Source organism: Grus americana, chromosome 1 (genome assembly GCF_028858705.1).
Source record: "Grus americana isolate bGruAme1 chromosome 1, bGruAme1.mat, whole genome shotgun sequence".
NCBI classification, from domain to species: Eukaryota; Metazoa; Chordata; class Aves; order Gruiformes; family Gruidae; genus Grus; species Grus americana.
Genome location: NC_072852.1, coordinates 40,709,017 through 40,726,458, shown reverse-complemented (window position 1 = coordinate 40,726,458; position 17,442 = coordinate 40,709,017). Strand labels below are relative to the sequence as shown.

Below are 17,442 nucleotides of genomic sequence, written 5' to 3'. Positions count from 1 at the left end.
AGTAGACATACTCTTCTTTCTTCCACACTTGACCACTGCTTCGCTCTTTGTCACCGTGAGTCTGGGCTTCTAATATGAACTTGCTTTACAATCCAGTGGATTTCAAGAAACCTGTGTGTAAAAAGTAGTTTGGTCCTGTAAAATATCCCAAGACATATTTCCAAACCAGGTGCCATGTTGCTCTAGACTGTTCAAACAAGTGTCCAGAAGCCTACATTAAAGAGATTACTCCTGAAAACAGAGAAAACTTACCCCAGCCTAACTGGCCGAAAGAATAAGTATTTCACTGAGGAAATGCTGACTGTTTAAACACTCACATCTGACACTGTGTAATAAGAATGACTTGAAAGAAGTGCCCAGTGGTTTCCATCATGTCAGGAAGCCCTGTGTTTACCTGAGTTACGCAGGCTCTAGGCGCTGGTGTTTATCCGCATTGTTGTGGCCTGGCAGTGGTAATTTCCTCCTAATAGAAAGGGTGGGGAATCTCAAATCGTTCCCAGGCTATAAAGAGAGGCTGTGTTTGCACAAGCTGTCCTGCCCTGTCTAGAAACCTTAGGAACTCTCCCACACCATTACCGGGTTCCTCCTGAAACCTTGCTTGCTATTGAAAAGAAAACAGCTTAGCTAATGGCTATGCTCAGCGTATTAACTTCACTGTTGAAGTACTTGGTCTCTGCAGAGAAGGCAAGAGCAGATGTTATTTAGCATAATAGCACTCGATATTCTCTCTTTTCTGTGGTCTGCTTTGTTTCCATCATTTTCAAGGAGGTACATCTGCAATATATACATATACAAATATCTTCATATTTAAAAGCATACTCATCCACTCGTCCACATCCACCCCTGCACAAATAAAGCTGACTCTCAGGTGTAAGACCCATTCCTCGGTTGGTATAACATCAGTCAGCCTCCATTTCAGCTATAATGTATTATAGTCTGTAAATTAGCATGTAATGAGGGAACTCTCAAATGACAGACACATGAAAAATTATAATCTCGACAATAAATTCATTTATTTAGCATAAGTAAAATTATTTGGGACATTAGTGCCCTAGTTCAATATACCGATGTGATGAATTTGCAATAACAATAGGAATTGTGTGAAATGATGACAAACAAAAGGGGTTTTAGAGAGTTAGTTCCTTTCATGAGATGAAAAAATGGTTAAGACTCTCCTGTAACAGTTTCTGTAAGCTATATGAACATATAATATGAAAGTAGAGCACCAAGCAAAATGTTCATTTCAGCTGTATGAAAAAAATGTGGAGTATTAAATTATTGGGTTTTCTTTCTTTTTCATTTTGAAGTCTGATAAAAAAAGGAGATTGATTTTTAAGCAAGAATAATGCTGAAGGAACTACGGGAGCTATGAAAATTCTAAGCAGAATCTGTAAAACCTGTCCTAAAAGCTACACAATGACTGAACAGATTGGAAATCTACCTGTGCAAGGAAAGTGCACAACAAAGGAACTTCTGCCTGAATAAATAATGAGAAACTTGGAATTCTGGGCTATAATTTTAGAGTTAATATGAGGAAAAACACATCTCACCTAATGATTTAGGTACCCTCCCTGGTCACTGAAGAGCAGTAGTCACCTCCAGAGGGTGATCCATCCCCCAGAATGAGATACATCACCCACTGAAGGTGACCATCTCTAATTCTGTAGTAAAATTTTAGGACATGATCTTACAAAGTTTTATCCACAAGGGACATATAAACTTTAGATATTACTGACAGTTTAGTCAAGACAACTGCACAATGGGAATCAGACAAAAATGTGGCATGTAAGAATTTTATAGACTTCTATATAATTTTATAGAGAAGTTTATAGACTTCTGTATTATCAGCTGGTTTTTGAAGTTATGCTATGTATTCCATAGATAATACACACTTTGTTTGCCTTTAGAAAATACTAGCAAGAAAGGTCTAGTACTGACAGATGCATTAAACAATGGGTGTTCATGCAACTCCGATAATGTAAATCTTGGTGTCTAATGTAAATCTTGTTGTCAGTAATTATCTAGGACAATCTTGTTTACTCACTATTTAAAGCTCATAATATTTTTCACATAACATTTTTTCCCTCAGTTGGTCTTTAGACACTCTTGTCTACACATAGCAAAGTAGATTTTGGAATTCAGAAATCCTACCTTTTGCAGAATTCGCATAAGCCTCTTTGAAGATTACTTATTAGTTGAGTATTGGCACCATAGATATGTCTTAGGTTTAGGAAAAACTTAAGAAGATTTGGTCCTAACTTAGAGGATTTTAGTATATGAAGACAAATCCTGCAAACCGTCTTAAAGTCTGCCTCTCATGCTTGAGTTAGTAGTGACAGTAAATAGAGGGCAGGAGTAAAAAGGGATTCTGGAATCAAAGCTTTGTTGTAATTATTCATTACTGTTGCGTGTTGGCCTGGTTATTGGGACATTTAATATGTAAATTGGTTGGCATAGCTATATGGAAAAATAAAGAAGAAGAAGTAGAGCTGAAGTGAAGCAACTTCACAAATATTTGAGACTTGTTAAAGCAATTTTGTTCAGGGTCCGAATCCAGGGAAAGTAAATCAAGTAAATAACCCGGCAGCTGAGAGCGCCTTCCTCCATTCAGCAGAATTGTCTGGGGGACCAGGCTGCAATAGGAGCACTTTCTGGCAAGTTAAAAAAGCCTCTGCTCCTGAGCACAGACCGACCGCGGCAAATAGCAGGTGCCAGCCCCAGTCCGAGGCAGGGCCAGACCCTACTCGGTTATGGAGATCCACCTCAGGAGCCGTCCCAGGAAGCCTGGGGTGGGGCCCGCAAGGAGACGGGACAGCGATGGAGGGAGCCTAAGGCTGCAGCCCTGTCACAGGGGAAGGACAAAGGCTGAAATCAATTAAAGGCCATGTGAGATACTGTTTCTTGTATAAACTTCCTGTTCGGGTCAGGGAATGTTGTGGGGTTATTTTTTTTTAAAAAAAAAAAAAAGGTCAGGCACTAGATCAGAAATAAATAATCCTTTATTAGCAAAACGCTAACCAATGGAAATGAAACCAAGAGGGTAATTTGAAAGATGGCAGAAAGATGAGATTTTCCACATGAAAGTAAGAAGACTCCCAGGCTTTTGGCTGGCATGCAAGTTAGTTAGGATTTCTTTTCTTTTCTTTTTTTTTTTTTTTTTTTTTAGCTTAAGCATCTTTTAAAATATCCTGCTCATGGCTGTTATATGTTTGCTGACTACATAGAAGATTGCATGTTCAACCCCAAGCTCACAAAATATGTGACCTATTTAGAAAGTGCTCTAATAGATGAATATGCTGAAAGGGAAACTATGCAGCCTGAAAGAACAGCAAGGAACAAAATCAGGACCAGCACGACAAGTGGAGAAGGACAAACAAGATGACAAGAACAAGTGAATTCTTCCTTTTTTCTGATACATGGTGCAGGTGATCAGCTTTTACTGATTACAGACATGAGGCTAGAGCACCCTTCTTAACCACTGTGTTTAGATTGTGAACAGATTTAAAATGTATCTTCCTGAGACCAGAGGAATTTGTTCTGAGGTTCAAGCAATAGCTTGAGGCAATTTACTCTTTTTTGCCAATGCTCCTGGGATTTTCTGTGTTATTTTCTGTATGTCAGATATGTTTATCCCTTCCATCTTCATCTTTATCCCTTTATTACAATTAACTTTCAAAAACCTGCTCATTTCCCCAAATATCTGTCTTCTAAGAAGTGCCTGAACCAGCTGATCCCAGCTCTATTTTCAAGGCTATTTTTTAAAGCAGTAACAAAGAGTATTTAAAAAAGATGCACGGAGACTGTGTTAAAAATAATCCATTGTATCTCACTAAATGCAGACGGACTGTTAAATGAAAGTTATTTTAATGAACAGCCCCATTTCATTGTCTACCCAGCGCAAGTTGCCAATTTCAGTTCTGGGAAAGAGTCAAGAAAAACACTCTTCTGGAGTGCCTGAAGGCTTTGTAGTGAGCGTCGCATGCTCGCATTTATCAAGAAGTCTCAGGGGTTGACTCAACTATTGTTGATTGTCAGGGTACAATTGTGTATTTAGACTTCTCTTTTTCCCATATTAGTGCTGAAAATTACACTCCCAGGGAGGGGCATGAATCGCAGATCTGTCGCATGATAGTAGCCCTATGTGTCACATGGGGGGACTGTGGAACTTGTGAACGCTTTTTTTCGTACAAATTTCTGAGTATTTTATTGCGATTCTTGATGTCTTCGGGGAGACAGCAAATTTAGGATGTTCGAGTAATTCTGCAAAAGACAGGATTTGAACGAAAACGGTCAGATTGGCCAGCATTATTTCAGAAAACGTGGCTTTCACACACCTTACACTATTAAGGTAATGAGCATCTATTTTTAGAAAAGTATTTATGCAGCAGAGATGATTTGGTTCTATCAGCTATTGGGTTATCAAGTGGAGTAGCAGCTTAAAGATCACACCTGGTGGTAAAGCCTTGCATTTCACTGATAGTTTCTTCTGGATCATTTTTAGCAGGATTTACTGGGACTTATGCTTTATGGCAATTAATTATATTAAAGTAATTGTTCAATTTTGCTGAGTAATGTAGGCTACTGTCTAAATATATACCAGTTTCTTCAGCAAGAGTTTGGGAGGAAATACAAACAAGTTCTTTCTGGGATTCCTATTATTGTAGAACTGTCTGGTCTCTTGGTCTTTTTTTTTTTTTTTTTTTTTTTTTAACCTGTGTATTGGCTATTAAAAAGAAGGTTTTCTTTGATTGTTAGGTTTGGGTTTTTTTTTTTATTTAATGAACAAGTCAGATTGGCCAGCATTATTTCAGAAAATGTGGCTTTCAAACACCTTGCACTATTAAGGTAATAAGCATCTATTTTTAGAGAAGTATTTATACAACAGGGATATTTGCTTTCAGGTAGACTATAGAGATAGTTTAATGGAAATTAATATGAAGTTGCAGTTGACTTGAAGGTAAGCAAACTATTGCAGGGGAAAAATTAAATGGTTCATATTGTAAAAACTATTTCTTCATCTCCTTTCTAGTAGATGCTTGTCAGATACATTGCTGAAATAGTATAACACTACTGAGTCATTAAGAATTCTGTATATAATTTTGTGTAGCTGTAGCAAGACTGATGGATTTTTTTAACATTCATTTCCAGTAAGTTATATAGTAGACAACTCAGATTCTGCAAAATACTTTAACATGCACGTTAAGTCCCTCTGAATTCAGTAAGATCTAAGGGCACATTTACATGCCTTGTTTTATAAGGTCTCAGGAGAGTAAAGACGATAAAAAGTCTTGCAAGGAGAGGGCAAATTCTGAATGTCTCCCATTTGGAAAGAGTAAACTTTATAAACCTAGTTCTATGAATTAAAGAATGTTCTAGAAAAAAATTTTGCACATGTAAAATAATTCCTTCCACTGAACTTCATTGAGCTTTTAAGAATAAAGACAGCTGTTCAAAGTGTTCGGTGGCAGAGATCCATATTTGACCAACTCTGATCCTGAAAATCAGGCCTAAGTCACTCCTTAAGAAGCCTACAGTATCTTATTCAGGAATGCTTCTGTCATGAGTAACACCTCAGTTGAATTCATCTGAACTTTCCAGACAAATATATTCTGTGTAAAAATTAGATATGAATATGGCTCCAGGATCCAGTTTGTTGACGACCACTGATGTTTGCTTTCCAGAAATGCGTGCTCTATTGGCCAGAAAAAAGAGGAATCTATGGGAAGGTTGAAGTCCTTGTTAACAGTGTGCAAGAATGCGAGAACTATACTGTCCGTCAGCTTACAATAAAGGTAACAATCTGCATCTGAGAAGCATTGTTCCTAATCTTTTTTATTTTTTAATGTTAAATGAAGTTAAAGTGTTTTTTCTTTAAAAGGCATAATTTCTTACAGGAGGAGTAACTGAGCTATGAAGCTCACAGCTGCAAGGTATAATTGAGACCAAACCGGTGGAATAGTTATTGTATTGCTGCTTTGTATCACCCTGGCAATAAAAAAGGGCTTCAAAAAGAGCGCAAGTTTCACTCTCCTGAATTACATTTGCTTCGAGGCCTTTTTAGCATTGCCAAGGCGATGTAAAGGGATTTTAGTTAATGCAAGAACTAGCATAGCGTTATTCAGAAAAAGATACGCTGCTCATGTTGTGTGCTGAGTGCATCTATAGCCCATTTGAGAAGCTAAAAATATAAGGAGTATATAAGGAAAGCTTCATGCTAATGAAGCCTAATGACTAAGCATTAACTGTGCAAAATACACAGGCAGATGGTCCTCTTGTAAGTTACTCGCCATATTACACTTAGATTCTATCGGATTGCATCATCTGCTGCTCCTGACAGAGCATTACGATAAATAATGAATTGAGAAAATTTTTTTGGTGTTTCAGCAGAGGCAGCGAGACGTGGGCAGAAGTCATATCGTCCAACACAAATTACTCTAGTCCACATTTATCCCCTCTGCTTGTTGAAGTAAGTGGTAGCAGCCTCTGTTGGAAGGAGTAACTGGACAAACTGGGATGTTTGATTAACCTAGAAGGGCAGTTCTTCTGCACCTTGGACTTGAATACTCTTGTAATTTTAGTATCAGACTCTTATGAGAATGTCCTTAAAAGGGAGAAGAAATATATAATAATTCGGAGATTCAGAAGCGCAGATTGAGCTAATCTCTCTAGATCTTATTGCTGATCTAACAGAGACCTCTGACAATTCCCAGTTGACAACACAGTCAGCAAGTCAGTAGTCAGATGGACAGAGCAGAACTTACATAGCTGGAAAAACAGCTAAGTTTTCAGGTGCACAAACCCTTCTCACAACTTTGGCCCTAGAAGCATGCCTGTTCCCGGCAATTGCATCCTCCGAGTCTAATAAAAAAAAAAGTTGTTAAATCTCTCAATGTTTTTACTGTCTTTTTACCATAACATTGAGAGAAATAAAAAAAGAATTGTTCACCACAAGTGTGCATATAAAATCTTCATGTTCTTTTCAGCAAGGGAGTCAGTCCCAGAGTGTGAAACACTACTGGTACACGTCCTGGCCGGACCACAAGACCCCCGACAGCGCTCAGCCTCTGCTGCAGCTCATGCTGGACGTAGAAGAGGACAGGGTGGAATCACCTGGCAGAGGGCCTGTCATTGTGCACTGCAGGTAATTTGCAATCCTTCTCTGAAATGACTGCCCAAAGCAAGGCCACAGCAAATCACATCAAACAGTTCTTCTCCTAAACAAAGAACGTATTTGGGGAAGAGTAAAAATCCCCAGATCCTCTTCATGCTAATTGACTTTTTCAGTTCGTGTTTGAGGATTTGAGAGAATTCCCTTGTTGCTAGCAAATTGTTTCTGAACCGTTCTCCATTGATGCTAATGAACTCTGGTTTTGAAGGACCAGCTGGAAAAATTATTAATTTTCTGTTTCTTATTCAATATTTGCTTTCTTTTTAGTCTTGTTGCATAATTACAAACCTAAGTTAGATGCAATGCCATGTGACTGGTTGGCTAAAATGTTGTAAAGCAAGACAATTTTGAATAGCAGACATCAGGTACAAATTTGGAGAGCAAAACACATCAGTACTAAAATTTGTGAACGTTTTCACAACAGCAGTTGGTTTGATACTCAAGAGCAAAGTGTTATTCAGTACTCAAGAGCAGGGTGTTATTCACACAAATTATAATGAACCAGAAAAAGTCCTTCTAATAATTCTAATTGAATTCCATTTTATTGCATTATATTGATTCATTGCTTCATGTTGCAATTTAAGTAGTAGGAAGTAGTACTGGATTCATTATATTGGTGGAAAGAAGTAGGAGAAGCAACACAGAAAAAAAAAAATTAAATCAATCTTTCCTTACTTGCTTTGTCTCATAACTGTGATGATACATCTCTTACAGTTGGGATAGTACTTTTTGTCCCTAGAAGTACATCAAAACCAGAACTTTTCATCTTGAACCACTTCTTTTCAACTCCATACTTAGGAGATTTAGAGAAATGGAAGCCAGATTTGAACCACCCATCATTTTGTAAAACCAGAATGTGATGAATAAGGAACTTTCCCAAATTTTATGCAGCTGTTTTTATCAGGAATTGTAGTTTCCCTAAATAATCCACAAATCTGTGGATGGCTATTGAGAGTTCCATTTTTCCAGAGAGGATCTTCAGTACTGAAGGTCTTCAGAAGAACAGGGTGTCTTTCTGAGGTGATATGACAGCTAGGTCTGTAATCATGAACTGTAATTTATTCATGGTTAAAGACCCAGGTGTGATCTCAGTTGTGGTTAAAATTAATAGTTCTTCAGTGATAACTCAGCTATCTATACACTCACTACTCTATGGTCTACAAAATGGATAAACTCACTCACACTCCATTTTCCAGTCAGATAGTTTCTTCCCTTTTAATTTGAGTTGCAGCTGAGGTCATCCAGGTCTTAGAGAGCCTGTATACACTTTATATGTGGACCTCACATACAAATGCACAATTCTGTTATTTCCAGAGAAACATTACAGTGTACACTCAAACAATGATCCTTAATCTGAAGGCAGAAATGCTTTAATAATTTCTTAATATTATACAAGTGGAAAAAAAATAATTCAGTTTTTTGCACGTGTATTCTTGTAGCCTATGAGCACAGGGTGCTGTCTTACACACTTCAGTGATGAGCCCTTTCAGGATTCAGGGTATAAGATAGACTTGACTTATTTTAGCAAAGTAGTTCCTATTCTGCAAAAGTGTAGGAAAAAGAGTAAACATTTATTTTGGTCCTTGAAATCAGCAGAGCTGATTACACACACACCAAGGACACAGATTTCCAAAGAAAGTAAGTTTTAAATTCTTACCAATCTTTATAGTAGCATTCGCTGGAAAGGTACATGTTTCCTCTCTCATGTCACTCATTGAAAGCATGTGGTAATTATGGAAAATATCTCCTTAATCTGGCCTTTGGATAAGTAGATAGTACATTAAAATAAGTTTGGGTTTAATGGCAACTAGGTGGTCTGGGATCAAATACAAATTTTAATTGAGGGATTTCAAATATAGAGGGAAAAGATTTTTTTTTATTTAAATTGAATCAATAAGGAAGAATAACAACACAGAATTATATTCTGCAAATGTAAAACTAATTTAGCCCCATTTAGTCAGTGAAACCAAGTTGCCCATAATCTGGATCACAATGAAGAACCAGCAATTTGGCATACTGGAGGACTTGTAAGAATTTCTTAAATGAGAATAAGGGATAACATTTTCATGCTCAGAAACTTGACACATTTATAGTTATTGCTGGAAATTTCTGGTTTTCTTTCCTCATCAGCTAGTGCATGAACATGTTCTATAAAAAGCATACTGCCTGCATCTCTTAATCCTGAAATCATAATATTCCAATATTCCACACTCCCAATTAACAGACCACAGTCATTACGAATAAGCTACTACATCTTAAACTCCTAAAAAAAAATATGGAAAAATAGATATATAGATATATATTAAAAAAAACCCAAACGACCCAGGTTTGGAGGCTTGAAAATACTTCAAAGTAAGTAGCTCTCCAAATTTTCCAGATATACCGGGAAAGAAATGTCAGGCAAATGAAGAACAATGTCATTTTTATCTTGCACTGTCTGAAATAAAGCTATGTAATATGATAGGACTGGCACGCCTGAGCTGAGGAAGAAAATGCATTAGAAAACCCTAGTCTTTGTTTAATACATATTAAGAACTTGTCCAAGAACACTTAATCCACCCCCAAAAAAGGGAAAAACCCGAACCCTTCATTATAGCCAACTTCACTTACGTCTGAATTGTTTAAACTTGTTAGCCCCGCTTTTAAGGGTTTCAAAATATTTGAGGAAGAGAATGGGGGTGTGCATTAGATTGTTTTCTCCAAATTCCTCTTTATAAACTACGTCCTTCTCCATTTGGATACATTTATCTCATAGATATCGATATCCAAGGAGACAGGCTGTCAACTCAGGATCTTCAGCTCACTCAATCCTTTCTTACACTGCCAGTTTTACATCTCGCTATCCCCTCATGGTTGGCTTAGACATCCTCGTATATTTAATTTGCTGAGTCCTCTTGGAAGTTTTCACTTCCGGATGGGAGGGCTCTTGAGTCTCTAAAACACTCCTAGCTTTCATTCCGTGGGGAGTAGGTTGTGATTTGTTTCAGCTGTAGCAAATGGACGTACTCCTGGTAACACTTTGCACTCAGATATATCGAGCTTCTATCTGAGACACTCAACATATTCTTCCTGACATTAATTTAAATAACTCTCGCAGTGCTCTTATGAGGCAGGTAGCGTTCATACCCAGAGATGAAGAAAGCACGGCACCAAATGTTGGTGCTTAAGTATTTACTATAAAGCCAGGTATGGAGATCTGGACCCCTGACTCCATATTTTAACTATTTTCCTCACATTTTCCTGCCGTGCGGCATGACAGGGACGAGCTGCACTGAATTCCATATTACTTAAGCAAGAAACAGAGTGGAGCAGAGATTCTTAAAAGTTTTGGAGGCCCAGGGAGTAAAAATAATGCCAAAATGGCTGTTTCCAAGCAGGCACCAAGAAAACCTGGAGAGTTACAACACTAAATCCTTCCCCCCGCTGCAGAATCACATGAGAGGGCATTAACTTCATCAGCATGCTTCTAGATCCTTTTTACTTTAATGGTTAGAGGTATGGTTAGCAAAACCCCTGTATACTTTGAGGGCTTCAAACATAAAGCCCTGCTGACTTTTGCCTTTAGGTGGGCTTTTCCTCCAGCTCAGTGCATATCTCCATCATCTGGACTGCGCCAGAGAATATTTGGACTTTGTGGTGCTAATGGAGATAGTTTTTCTTACCATACACTTGTGTGCAAACTGGAAACGTGTAAGCCTCACAAATTACCCACAACAACTGGACTACTGGAACAGTGCACCCTTTCATTTCTCTAAAGTGAGCTGAGAAGTTACCCTTGCTAGTCATGCACCCAGGAACCATGCTAGAGCCATGTTGGTTCCAGCAATTTCATGTTTCATATTTTTTGTGTTTTCATATCTATTTAGTGTTTTCCACTTAATCCTTTCATCTGTGAACTCTGTTCACCTATTAAATTTTGCCTTCTTTTCAGTGCTGGTATAGGAAGAACTGGATGTTTTATTGCCACGGCCATTGGTTGCCAGCAGTTGAAAGAAGAGGGAGTTGTAGATGCATTGAGCATTGTCTGCCAGCTACGAGTGGATAGGTGAGTTCTAGAAGAACCATAAGTCAGTCAATGATTCTGAAATGGTTCCGTAATGATCAGTCATGATTCAGTAATGACTCTGAAAACCTTTTCACAGTTGAACGTTGCTTTACACGAAGTGGCTGCCATCACTTTTGCTGACTCTTATGACAGCATTAGCTGAATATTCGAAGTAACATTTGTATTTAGATCCTGAGTAAGGAATATTGTTTTCTGGGTGAAACTGGAGAATGAAATTCTCCTGAGGTGGCAACCCTATGGCTGCTGGGCACTTGGCACTTCTCTTTTCCCCTCCTGGAGCTTTCTGCTGTCTGCAGCATCCTGCTAGGACACAAGAGACGGGGCCATCTGGAGGCAAGGGATTGTCTTTGAGCGTGGGTTGACAGGGACATCCAGGCTCACTCAGTGTGTAGTTTCTTTACGCAGAGGAGAGAGCCAAATCTGGTGCTGTTGCTATTCCCTCAGCTGTGCTGGGGGTCCTTTTGAATTGGATTGGCCAACTACCCAGCTTAAGAAAATAGCAAGGCATTTGTTTCAGAATGTTCTTAAGTCAGATCAATTCCCTGATTGAATTCACAGCTTGGGAGCAGAAACACTGTAAGCCAGCATTGTTGCAGAGTGCTTTGTTTTGTGAAACCATGGCTGAAGAGAGATTTGTGTTGGAAAGGAGGATGTGGGTATTGTGCACAATGGAAGCTGTTGGTTTGGTTGTACTTTTCTTTCTTATTCTACTCGGGGAAACAGGATTTTGTATAAAGTAAATAAACAGGGCTGCACCAAGAATAGAAAAGTCTCGTTCCTCTCCTGCTGTAGGTACCAGGTCATATAATCTCCTTGCAAGTATCTTAACAACTCATAAGGCTGCAAATGCTGAAAAAGAGCTTAGGTCAAAGGGACAATGCAGGATTTTCGTGTTCTAAAGAGCTCTGAAAGACAGTGGAATCACGAATTGCAGAAGGACCAGAATTCATATAGTTGACCGTGTTTACGGATCATCTCCTCTGCCTTCTCTTCCCACATGCCTTCATCATACTAGAGATTGTAATGTGATCCTTACAGGGCAACATGAGCCACTTGGAGTGTAAAATTCTCCAAGGGGACTTCCTGACCTAAAAATCTCAGCAACAAAAAAGATGGAAGAGCTGAGGGAAAAATGCTTACTCTGTTTTAAATTATCAGCTCCAAATTTCCAGCACTCCGTTCTGATTATCTGTTCATCTTATTGAAAAAGGTTTGTAGTGTTCTCCTCCATTTTAGTATTTCTATTGTAAGAGAACCTTTTTCTTATTGCTTTTACACTCCACTATAGAGAAGTGGAAGCAAACTCTGGTCTCAGCTACATCTTTTTTTATGTCATAGAAAAAAATAATCCAAATTTTCAGCATTATAACTGACAACACAACTTCGTCGAGTGTATCTGACTAATGAACTTTCTTATATGTATTAGTATCCTAGATAAACTTGGAAAGAGAATGAAAATCTGACCCAAATATAAACATTCATAACAGCAATCTCAGTGACACAAAGCTTATTATAAAAATTGTTAAGTCTTGCAACTTGCACGTTTCCATATTTTTTTTAGTTTCAGACTATATAAATAGACTCCAGAGATCTTGCTTAAGGTGCCTCAGCTCTTCATATTCTCAGGCATTGCCTGAGACAAAAAAGTATATCTGTATTTTAATTTTTAAAGACATTTTTCTGGACAAAACTCAGTAACCAAAAACTCTTTTTCTTTCCTTTTTCCAATTGGCTATACTGCAGAACAGACGTCACTCACCTGGCAGTCAGTTTATAGCAAGGATTGCTTAGGCAGAGCCTAGCAGCCCCTAAGACTACAGTAGCCACTGCCAGCCCAACCATATCACAAGTTCATAAAGTGGCCAAGTATCACTGTTACATGGACAAAGCTCCATGAGACTAGCTTCCCCAATGACCCAGTCGTGATGTGGTGGTTATTGGCAGGTGACATGTGAGATAGGGTCTACACATGGCACGAAGCTGGCAAAATGAACTTAATGTCCCACTAGATGTGGCTGCAAGTGCTGGCTTTGGCCATAGCTGTGTTGCGTTTCAGTTACCAGCGTGGTCAACGTTAGCAATGGAGTGCAACCAGGAGCAGAGCAGGAATAGAGATGAGGCCATCTTCCTCACAATGCTGGCCAGCAGCTGAGCTACAATTTATTCTTTGTACATCAGATTGTCCTCACAAAACAAAACAAAACAAAACAAAAAGAGAGTTCAGCAGAAAAGGATGGTTTTATCTGACCACCTGGGAGACAGAAACCTGCCCAAGAGGTACACTGAATATTTCATCTCTGATACTTCATCTCCACTAGGATCCCAGCCAGGCTTGCTCATGCTCAGAGCTGCATTATCCAAACACAGACCTACTGATGGAACGAACATACGTGATGGTATCCACTTGTGTGTGAACTTTTTGTCACATGGGCCCATGGCCAAATTTCTACCAAAGTGAATTGAGCAACAGGAGAGAAGAAGAGAGAGCTGTGCTTGAGGGATTCGGAGTGATGCTGTAGTGATTTACCAAAGCATTCTCATTGCCCAGCACACTCAGTGAGAACTAAATAAGCATCCAGCCAAATTGCAGGTGGTGGCAAAAAGTTATGCTGAAAAATAGATTGATTAATTAATCTGTAGCCCCTCTGGAAGCAGGGTTTAAAATAGAGCTCCAACAGGGAACTGGACAGGAGAGAGCTCTTCCTAGGAAAGGTATGTCCAGGTGCCACTTTCTTCTTAGCTCTTCAGTGTAAGTTAAGTGGTGAACGGATCTGGCAGTAATCATCTGTGCTGAGCTAACATGAGGAAATGGACTATCTACTCAAAATCTTGACCCAGGATGGAGATACAGCCATGCTCGGTGTGGATTCATAGAAAGACAGACCCACAGGTCTGCCCAGCTTACTTTTCCCCCCAGTTCATTTTTTATGTTCTGCAACAGAAACAGGAAATGTTTGATGTGAGGCATCTTCAAGACTTACTGTGATATCGAGAAACTTTGCACATTCTTAACCTTAAAGGCACATTCTCGGAATGACGTCCGATAACTTTGCTCTTGGCTCCTCAGACAGGATGAAAAGAGTTTCCAGTGTGCGTCAATTCATTGTTTAAGTGTTTTGACTAATCACCTCAGGTTAAAAAAAATTATCCCAAACCCTGCACCACATTCATTCTGGAGCAGACTGCATCCAGCTGCACTAGCAGCAAGCCAGAGGGCAGGGTATAAGACCCTTCCCTCCCCCATGGCTGCCCAGACAGAGCTGGTCATGGTCCCTGAGCCCTCAGGATACCAGGGGCTGTTTCTTCTGAGCACCACCCCAGAGAATCTCAAAGCAGCAGACAGCCCAGCAGCTTGCAGAAGAGCTGGCAGTGTGGGCTGGCAGAGGACGAAGGCTGCACACCCGGAGGTGCCGTAGCTGTGGGTACATCCCTTCTGGGCACTAGGGACACGGGAGAGGAAACCTCCCTCCTTGAGCAGATTTCCTCCTGAAACGCTCTTCCACACAGCCTTTTGCACAAACTGATGTCTTAGGGTTACAGATAATGCCTTGCTGTTAAATGTGAGCCTTGCACAAGAACAAAGAGGAGAAGGACTTGGGGATATTGGTAGATGAAAAATTGGACATGAGCCGGCAGTGTGCGCTTGCAGCCCAGAAAGCCAACCGTGTCCTGGGCTGCATCAAAAGAGGCGTGACCAGCAGGTCGAGGGAGGTGATCCTGCCCCTCTACTCTGCTCTTGTGAGACCCCACCTGGAGTACTGCATCCAGCTCTGGGGGTCCCAGCACAGGAGAGAGACATGGAGCTGTTGGAGCGAGTCCAGAGGAGGCCACAAAGCTGATCAGAGGGCTGGAGCACCTCTCCTGTGAGGACAGGCTGAGAGAGTTGGGGCTGTTCAGCCTGGAGAAGAGAAGGCTCCAGGGAGACCTTAGAGCAGCCTTCAGATATATAAAGGGGGCTTGTAAGAAAGAGAAAGGCTTTTTACCAGGGCCTTTAAGTGACAAGACAAGTGATAATGGTTTTAAACTAAAAGAGGGTAGATATAGATTAGATGTTAGGAAGAAATTCTTTACTGTGAGGGTGGTGAGGCACTGGAACAGGTTGCCCAGAGAGGTTGTGGATGCCCCCTCCCTGGAAGTGTTCAAGGCCAGGCTGGATGGGGCTTTGGGCAGCCTGGTCTAGTGGAGGGTGTCCCTGCCCATGGCAGGGGAGGTTGGAACTAGGTGATCTTTAAGATCCCTTCCAACCCAAACCATTCTATGATTCTATGATTCTAAGAATCCTGTGTATAATAGCACTGACAAGGCCAAGTTGTCTGAATGTCTGTATAAGACTCAGGTGCCCCTAAGCTAACAGGGATGTTTGCCCATACAGGGTTCAGAAGCATCATAACATCTCAATTATGGTTGCTGGCACAGGGCAAATGTGGTAGCGCTGAGCTCAGCCCCAGCCAGGCTTATACGTGCCTGGGGTTTTTGTGTGTTACTTGGGGATTTTGTATGTTACTTCAGCACCGAAGAGGAAGGAGCAAGGATCTCCCCCACAGACTAATGCAGCCAAACTTGTTTTAACCTACCCTTCCTGCCAAGTCCTTCTCCTTGGATATGTTCCCTTCCTCCACCCCTTCCACACAGCGGATCTAACCTGGGAAACGCACTCCCCTGGAGAAAATCTTGGGAGAACATTGATGGGGGTGACAGGGAGGGAAGCTGGCTGGGAAGGGGCTGCGTGGGCTGGGCAGGACGCGGCAGTGAGGAGGAAGGAAGGAGGCTAGGCAGTACAGAGGACCAGAGCAAAGCCCTTCTGTCACTTTTAGAGTCTCACTGGATCTCCAGGCAGGGGACAGGCACAGAGGAGAGCAGCTGAAGGCAGTAGGCAGCCAAGAGTTATGAATTTGTGGATGTCTTTGTTGGCAAAGCTAAGAGGCTGCTGCATTTTGCACTGGATGGGACCATTTAAGGGCCTGTGGTTTAATTCCTAGGAATAGTGTGTCATAATAGACACGCAGCTTACTAAAAGGTGTTCTACAGTTGCCTGAGCTCACTGGAGGAGCACAGACAGCTGGTCGCTTGCTTAAAGAAGTAGGTATTATTTTAATTATGGTTTTCCTGCCACAGCCATTTAACCATCCAGTAGCACCAAGGTAAATAAAAGAACCTTATGGTTGTAGATAATGTTCTCTAATACTAAAAGACAATACTTGTTGAGGCAGTTTTACCATTTTTCATACAGCTTTGTATATCAGTAGACCCTTTTGTTGCTAGGGTGTCTGAAGGGATCGCAAGAGGGTTTGTCAGACCTTCTCCTGTAAGATGCCTGGCTTCGATATTGCTCTGGATCCAAATCGCTCACAAATTTGATTGTTCCAATGAAGATCTAGCTGAAGCCAAATACAATACGCATCTTGATGTCTTCCCACTAAGGCCATTTACTCGTTCATCCCCCCAAAGGTAACTAGCTGCTCCAGGGTACGCTGAGGATGAACTGCAGGCTTGGTTGTAGAAGCAGAGTAGGTAGCTTTGAATACCCTGGCAAATAAGATCATAAAAGTGGAATTAAGTAGACTTGAGGCTTCACTCCATGAGAAGTGAGACCTGGAAAGTACTGTTGGAAAGAAGGTCAGTTTAATTTCAGAGCTCAATGGTACCACTCTTACTAAATATCACACCCGCCTCCTGTAGGACATCATCCCCTTCCTAGCACACTGCAATTGGCACTGGAGATATGGGACTTGATCGTGATACTTAGACCTGAGAAAGGGATTGTTGTCAGGTGAATGTATTAAATGTAGGCATCTAATCCAAGCTGGCTGTAACTAGTCCTTTTTATGGTCAAGTGAAACTCTTTTGTATTGTTGGTGCTGAAATGAGTCACTGCTGTAAAATTTCTTAGGTGGCTGCTGTTCAGACAGGATGCATTGTAGGCGTTAGAAAGAGGACAGGAAGAGCTGTTCTCTGCACAGGCAATCTGAGGGTCACCAAAGGTTACATTTTTAGTAAAGGACAAAAATGGAAGGCCAGATTCTGAATACTCCCTTTCTCCATCAGTAGTAATGCTGTGCCCATGTATCTGGCCTTCCTTGGCCAAGTGACTGAGCAAAATTCTCTATGAAAGTTTTGAATTTGAAATGGAGGTTATAACAATGTAGATGCCAGATGTTTTCCTCTCTAGTTCTTACCCTGATGAAATCGAGAATGGTAGTTCATGCTG

General features: G+C 40.5%; 1 protein-coding gene across 3 annotated transcripts in view; it reads left to right on the top strand.

The window, feature by feature from the left end:
- PTPRR (protein tyrosine phosphatase receptor type R) overlaps window positions 1-17,442 on the top strand; it is a 152,003-nt gene that overhangs the window by 133,146 nt on the left and 1,415 nt on the right. For 2 of the 3 annotated variants that reach the window (XM_054834320.1, XM_054834339.1), the window contains 3 exons: window positions 5,682-5,792; window positions 6,984-7,141; window positions 11,100-11,213. In XM_054834320.1, the coding sequence (XP_054690295.1) occupies window positions 5,682-5,792; window positions 6,984-7,141; window positions 11,100-11,213 (383 nt within the window). The remainder of the gene's footprint in view (window positions 1-5,681; window positions 5,793-6,983; window positions 7,142-11,099; window positions 11,214-17,442) is intronic. The other variant, XM_054834329.1, reaches the window with a different exon arrangement.